The sequence below is a fragment of the Tiliqua scincoides genome, chromosome 2, assembly GCF_035046505.1.
Source record: "Tiliqua scincoides isolate rTilSci1 chromosome 2, rTilSci1.hap2, whole genome shotgun sequence".
In the NCBI taxonomy this organism is placed as follows: Eukaryota; Metazoa; Chordata; class Lepidosauria; order Squamata; family Scincidae; genus Tiliqua; species Tiliqua scincoides.
The window spans coordinates 131723252-131730462 of NC_089822.1; the positions used below are offsets into that span (position 1 = coordinate 131723252).

Genomic DNA, 7211 nt, shown 5'->3' on the forward strand with positions numbered 1-7211 from the left:
TTAATATTTTGTTCTAAAAGAAGTGGAAGTGGACACAAACTTCACATTAGAACCTTTTGTGCTCCCAGAACTGAATGCTCTGACTGGTAAGCAAGGGACACCCAGTTCCCCACCACCAGCCACCAAACTTTTTCCCGTTCCAATACCACACACTCCTCCGCCATTGCTCATAATTCCTCCACTTCTGATGATTGTCCGGCTGCTAGAAGCATATCCTCCTCCCATACAGGCATCGGGATCACCCATAACTCCACCTTGGGTCCGGCACACTGCTGCAAGAAGACCAGAACAACACGGGCTTGTCAGTTTCAGCCTCCATCAGAAAAGCTTGTATGAGATTTGTCACCAAATCAACAGCAGTACTTACAGATATTCACTGGACAGACGCCTTCTCCACACAACCTGTTCAAAGGAAATGGGAAAGTCTCACGTTTACACTGAATCATTGACAGCAACTGTTACCCTGCACATGCCCAATCTCATCTGATCTTGGAAGCTAAGCAGGGTCAGGCCTGGTTAGTACTTGGATGGGAGACCGCCTGGGAATACCGGGTGCTGTAGGCTTATACCACAGTCTTTCGAGACTGAAGGTTGACAACCATGGAAGTCATTTGGCACTGAAATCGGAAATGAGGCTTCACATCAGTGTGGAAAGCTACTACACACAAATTAGTAGAGTTGGCCTTAGGGCAATTTGACCAATTTTGCCAAACTGGGTCTCGTGCCACACTGGGGTGGTGAGCAGAGCACCTGCAGCAGGCCCCTCACTCTGTAGCTGATGCTCCAGCACAGAATCTTCCATGATGAGGCATCACGAGGAGAGCGTGGTGAGCAGAACATTGCCACTGGGTGACCATCCCTCCTATTCCCTGGGTCCGATTGGCTTGAAATCTGCCACCACCACCACCACCACCCCAGGAAGCAGTTGGCAGTGATACTGCTGCTGGGTGCTTCACCACTGCTGCTCATCCTGGTAAGTAGGGGGCCATGGGGGTGGGTGGCGAAAATGTTTTGCACTGGGCCCTGGAGCTTCTCAGGCTGGCCCTGCAAATGAGCAGCCATATGGAGACAGTAGCCACATGTGATTCCAAGCAGCTTCCTCCTCAGGCCAGTCACATGCCCAACAAACCCACCGGCTCTCCTCTCCTTCCAACAGCTTCCTGTAGGTGGCGATCTCAATATCCAAGGCTAGCTTGACATTCATCAGCTCCTGGTACTCCCGCAGCTGGTGGGCCATGTCAGCTTTGGCCTTTATGAGGGCATCTTCCAGCTCTGTCAGCTTGCACTTAGCATCCTTGAGGGCCATCTCACCACGCTCTTCTGCCTCTGCAATGGCAGCCTCCAGCTTGTTGCGCTGCAAAGGTGAAAACCAGAGGCTTTTTCTGACACATTTTTATTTATTTCATTTTATTTTTAAATTTAAAAATGACCATGGGGAGACAATAACAGGCATGCATGAGAAATTCTACATAAACGGAAGGTGACCTGAATGCAAAAGCAAGATATGCTGGGGTCACATGACAGGATGGAGCAACTGCTCAGGTGCCCACCCACAGCCGGCTGGTTGGCTCACTGTTACCTGGCCCTTGGCGCTGTCGATTTCGGCTTTCAGGCGCTGAATCACCCGGTTGAGCTCCATGATCTCATTCTTGGTGTCACGGAGGTTGTCACAGTGCTTGCCAGCTGTTGCCCTCATCTCCTCATACTTGGAAAGAAAACATTAAAGGCAGAAAACTTAACCTTAATGATCATTTCTGGATGAGTCAAAGTTTTAAATTACTCAGTCTATTCTTGCCCTGATAATGTAGAATTGGCAAAAGTTGCACTGATCGGACCAGGAGACCATGCGGTAGTTGTGCCTTGATGTGAGGCTTCCTTCCTTTGCTGCCTCTAACCATCCAAAATGCACAGCTCAACTTTGGATACCAGGCTATTCTTAAAAGACAGTGTTTGGAAAGAGGAGCAATGGGATCCAGTGTCAGCAGCTGGCACCCACGGTGCACCCTGCAGTGCTGATATCAGATTTCTAGGGGTCCCAGACAAAGCCTGTCCCCTGATGGTGTGTTGGACACTGTCACTACTACTAAGGGTTCAGGGATCAACTTGGCGAGGAGAGCTCTCTGATGAATGTGAGCCCTTGATCAGAGCCCCACCTGGCTGACTATCCTTCTCTGAGCCAGCCCCCCCCCCCCAAGCCTCTGCAGGTACTTATAGTCAGGACTACAGGCTACTCTGAGGGGAATCTCAGAACAGCCTGGGTAGGCCCAGTATTCAAGGCAGACTACGGCCACGATGGAACAAGCGTTTCAATAGTGAAAGATCCTTTATGGCAGAGCAAATGTTGGGTTACTGTCATGAGCTGCCAACCTGCTGTTGTGAATGATGAGTGTGTGCAGTAGTGACTCCAGGAGGCTGGAATGTTGGTGGGGGGGGGGATGAGGAAGAGGAGGTCCAGGGGCATTCTGAGGCAATGAGAGGGAGAGCAAGGATGGAGACTGAACCAGAGGGGGAAGATCTCAGCAGCAAACATGCACACCAGATTCTATCCCCTCATTTTTCTACCACCCTGTCCTCTTTCTCTCCTCAGAAATATGCCAGTTACACATATGAATGATGCAGTGGGTCACCAAGGTAAGTATTGTAGTTTGAGAACCCCTGCTCTAGAGTCTCTCTCATTTTTAACTTGTTGCTCCCAAGATGCAATCCCAGATATCCCCTTAGATCTTACAAAGTTTAATAATCCTGTTCTTACAAGGAAATCTCACCTTGCACTGGTACCAAGACTCTGCCTCAAAGCGGCTTCTGTTTGCGATGTCTTCATACTGAGCTCTGACTTCAGCAATGATGTCATCCAAATTTAAGGCTCGGCTGTTATCCATTTGCACAATAACGGAGGTATCTGAGATGCAGGCTTGAAGTTCCTGGAGTTCCTGTGAGGAACAGAGAGGAGATTCGTGACTTGCAGGCTACTAGTGTCCACACTAGGTGGCCACACTAGATGGCACTAGATGACCAACTTCAGCATTCTGAATGCTGGCTTGCAGACTAGGAAATGTAATTACCGCCTCATGCAAACATCTCAGAAAGCCGATTTCCTCGATTAAGCCCTCCGCCTTGCCTTCCAGGTCAGCCTTATTCATGTATATGCAGTCAACATCCTAGAAAGTTGTTTAAAAAAAAAGGCAAGTCAGTGCTTTTATTAACTACCGTCTCCTAGACAAAGCAGTGGACCACTCATAGTGTAGTCTGATAATGGCCGAAAACCGTTGTTTCGTACATAGGAGCAAGGAGTACCTAGACTGCAAATCAGGACTTTCCTGGCTTGAATCTCGCATGTACCATGAACTCACTAGTTGGCCTTAGGCAAGCTGCTCCTTCTCAGTCCCAACTGCAATGTGGGGATAATAATATTTATCTTATGAGGTTGGGGAAATGCTGTACAAATGTGGGCAGCCCCATCCAGCACGACTCCCTCACCTCCAATCCAACCGCACAGATGTGGTGCACCCCGCATGCTGTAGAGAAATTTTGAATTGCAAAGTCCTCCTCAAGGTAAAGGAACACTTGTTCCCTTGCCTTGGGGTACGCCTTTGCTGCCATGCTGGGTCTACTCAGACCTGCACTGGGTATTTTGCTAGCACAAGTCAGAGTGGACCTGGGTAGGTGAATCAAGGCCAGGAAGAATGGTAGGATATAGGTGGAACGCTACTGCCAATACAGCCCCTTACTGGCCTTGGCACACCCCTCTCCCCATCCTGGTCTCCACCCCATTCCTCACACCCACTGCCCATCACCTACCCCCACGTCGACTTACCAGCACCAGGGCTTCTCTGGAGGCTGCTGGTGTGCAGCCACAGCTGCTCACTGCTTTCTGCACCGGCCACAAGCTTTCTAGCGGTGCAGTAGCTCAATAGGATTGGACTTGAAGTATTAAGTACTAGTCTACCACCTATGAATAGTCTTTATCCCTGAGCATGAACCTCTTCCAACTTTGGCTACTCGTGTGCCTATACAAAAGCATGGGTTTGTGCTCCCCTGTCTGTCATGCTCCAAGTCTACAGGCTTCTGTCAGGGCCAAATCCATTCTTAAAAGCTTGCCTATCAATTATAACAAAGTTGTAACCAGAAGAGGAGAAAATCCAGCCCTGGTGTTATTTCACAGAAATCTAAGTAATTCCATCTTCAGACAAACAAGATGTAAATGGACACTCCGTATATCCAGAGGAGAAAGGAGACATCTTGTCTTTTTCTATCATGTATGCATTGCTCACCTTTTTAAGGGTCACAAATTCATTCTCAGCACCTGTTCGCCGATTGCACTCTTCTTCATACCTGTGAGAAAGTGAAGCATTTTCAAGCTATTTCTTGTGCAGTGAAAAGACTGTCAATGGGGATTAATGCAGCAGACATTCTGATAGAACAAAGACGGTTTAAGGAATTTCTTCGGATACTTATCACCTAGATTTTTTTTATAAAGGATTAGGCACAAGGCTTTGGCTAAGAGTCACATCTGGCATTCATCATGGTACCCGTAGTAAAAGCAACAAGGGAAAAAGCCAGGATCCAAGAATAGAGCAAAGATTAGATAGGGGCATCTGACATCATTCTTTGGAACCAAGGGAGGGCTCCATAACAAGAAAATATATAGATCCAATGTTATGTTGCTTGGCTTATGTTAAGCTCATGCACAAGTTCAAGGACAGCAAGGGGGAAGGGCAGTCTGGGAAAGAGAGGATAGTATCCTGGTCCAAGTTGCTGATACTGTGATCCACTCCCTCCCTTCCCTGAAACCCCCCCCCCGCCTTCAAAACTCCCCCAAACCTTCCCCACCCACACAATTGCCTCTATGTCAACTTACAGGGATTGGTGCAGGCCAGGCATAGGGAGGGGTGATATTCTACTTTAAGGAGCTGCGCATCATTTGCTTTGTTAAGTGTTACATATTCTGAGGGCAAATTCATACACTCCTTTGTGTATTTGGGTACCATTTTTCATACACAGTGGATGCAGTTTTAGAACACATCTTGTGATGTAGGTAAATGTACCTCTCCACTTACTTTCTCCTGTAATCTTCTAAAACATCCCTTGAGCTGCTCAGGTCCGACTCCAGCTTATTTCGATCACATCCCAGCCCATCCACCTGCCTCTTCAGGTTATTGATGAAGGCCTCAAACAGGGGTTCAATGTTGCTCCTGACCCGTTTCTGCTCTTGCAATAAGCTCCATTTCGTCTCCAGCACCTTGTTCTGTTGTTCCAAGAATCGAACCTAACTCCCCCCAGGGAAAAAATCAATTGATATCATCAGAACAGATCTGTATCTGATACAGAACAAACCATCTGTATCCGACCCATTCTGTTCCTCTGATCCGAATGGATGTCACTTACTCCCTCCTTTGCAGCCTTAATTAATTGATTTATGTTGGGGGGGGGGGAACTCTCCAGATATGGCTTCAGGCAAAGATGGCAATCATAAAAACCAACAAGATACTAGTACATTACAAATCTACCAAAAGAATTCCATTGAAATGTTGAAGTGTTTCTGCTGAGAGATGTGCTTTCTTTTCTTCTCTTGGGAAAATGATTCCAAAGGTTAAAAAACAACCAAAACTGGCTCTTCAAGTTTCTTCATTGAACTATCCACAAAAGTAGTTACAAGTGAAGTGTGACAACTCACCTTGTCAATGAAAGAAGCAAATTTGTTGTTGAGGGTCTTCAGTTGTTCCTTTTCCTGTTGTTTCACCACTTGGACACTGGGGTCGATATCCAGGTGGAGAGGTTGGAGAAGGTGAGGGTTGACAGTAACAGATGCAATACCAGGTGGGCAAGGTCCACTGATTCCACCAACCCTGTAGCCGTATCCAAAACCAGTGGCCCCAGAGCCATATCTCACAGGTCGGTGGCTGCCAACGGCAATTCTAGGTCTGGAGGATGAACTACCACAAAGGCTCCTGCTGCCAAAACCAAGCCCTCTCGAGTCCACACTGGTACCCCCTTTGTAGGAGACTGTGCTGATGGCACTGTAGCGCTTCACATTCCTTGGGACAACCGCTGAGCTTGAACTGTAATTCTTGACTGCTGTACCACCCCTCGAGCCGATATAGGAACGGCAAGACATTGTAGTGGTTGATGGAGAGTATGTCAAAGCTGAGTATAGCTTAAGCCTGTCGTGCTGGAGAAGATGGGAAAGTGTCCCCAGGTGATTTCTCCTCACTGTCACCAGAATCAGAACTTTCTCCTTTTTATCTGTGAGCTGAGAGGCTCTTGACTCTCTGATCGGCTTCAGATGGCCATTTACATGCTATTTATTAGCTTGGGGTATTGGGTAAGCAGCTCACTTGCCCATTTTGCTGAATAGAGATTTGGGTTACACTTAAAAGTGCCTCTTCTGTAGCTTCTAATTTAATGGCAGGGAAATCCAGTTCCATAAAAACTGCACTAGCAAACCTCCCTGTTTTATAGTGATGATTAAAAGAGAAAAGGAGAGGAAAAAAGGACTCTTTTGATGTCTTCTGCATACGTGAGATATTTCGTGTTATGTGTGGGAAAAAGCAACATGTTGTTTATGAGGTTGACACATGAGCCTGAAAGTGCCTGCTTGATGCACATGGACAGAATGTGAGTTTGGTTATCATGGATGCAAATTTGGAGAACCTGATCATCTAGATATTTACCTTGGGTTTACACAGGCTTTACTCAAAGGTAGGACCACTTGTTGCTGCTGATGCCATAAGAACAGTGCCCCGCATCTCCTTCGCATCTGTTTCCTGTCACAAAGCACCTGATGTGACACCATCGTGTTGTGAGTTTTCCAGCCCCTGCAAGCAGCAACTGGTGATGTGGAGTGGGGTGAGTAAAACAAGTACTGACCAATTAACAAAAGGTGAAAAAGGGGTGGGGGTGGCAAAGGATGGCAAGGTTGCTAAAAAGGTAAATGGAACTTAAACAGAAACCCTGTTACATTTTCTCAGGGTAGTTCTTCTACCCTAATTACTCCTGGTTCTACCATCCACACTTGCAGCAAGTGAACAGGGGAGCTCCCCAATAAGCATCAACTGCTTCCAACATCAGACCTGGACAAGTGTGCAGAGGGTGTGTGTATGTGCGACTCCACTCTTTATAGCCTATGGGCATTAAGCAGATTTCCCCTCTGGGATTGGGTACTGGGGGATCACCTGAGGTCCTGAATTTCCCACTCTTGGAAATCAGGTGGG

At 47.3% G+C, this 7211-nt stretch overlaps 1 protein-coding gene and 1 pseudogene across 1 annotated transcript; one reads left to right on the forward strand and one right to left on the reverse strand.

Moving 5' to 3' along the window:
* LOC136641583 (keratin, type II cytoskeletal cochleal-like) lies at positions 1–6115 on the reverse strand. Its single transcript, XM_066617505.1, has 9 exons — positions 5675–6115; positions 5058–5266; positions 4272–4332; positions 3063–3158; positions 2766–2930; positions 1580–1705; positions 1134–1354; positions 368–402; positions 1–272 (listed from the first exon to the last, which is right to left on the reverse strand). Exons 1-9 carry the CDS (start codon positions 6113–6115, stop codon positions 1–3), a joined length of 1626 nt encoding a protein of 541 aa, XP_066473602.1.
* Positions 445–564, forward strand: LOC136642347 (5S ribosomal RNA; annotated as a pseudogene).
* Positions 6116–7211: the final 1096 nt, after the last annotated feature.

Excerpts from the sequence above, each read along its gene's own strand:
- LOC136641583 (XM_066617505.1), bottom strand. The coding sequence starts at position 6,115 with ATGTCTTGCCGTTCCTATATCGGCTCGAGGGGTGGTACAGCAGTCAAG. Across the intron at positions 5,267-5,674 it reads TTGCTTCTTTCATTGACAAG|GTTCGATTCTTGGAACAACA; the intron begins GTGAGTTGTCAC and ends GGGGGGAGTTAG. Across the intron at positions 273-367 it reads CGTCTGTCCAGTGAATATCT|CAGTGTGCCGGACCCAAGGT; the intron begins GTAAGTACTGCT and ends GTCTTCTTGCAG.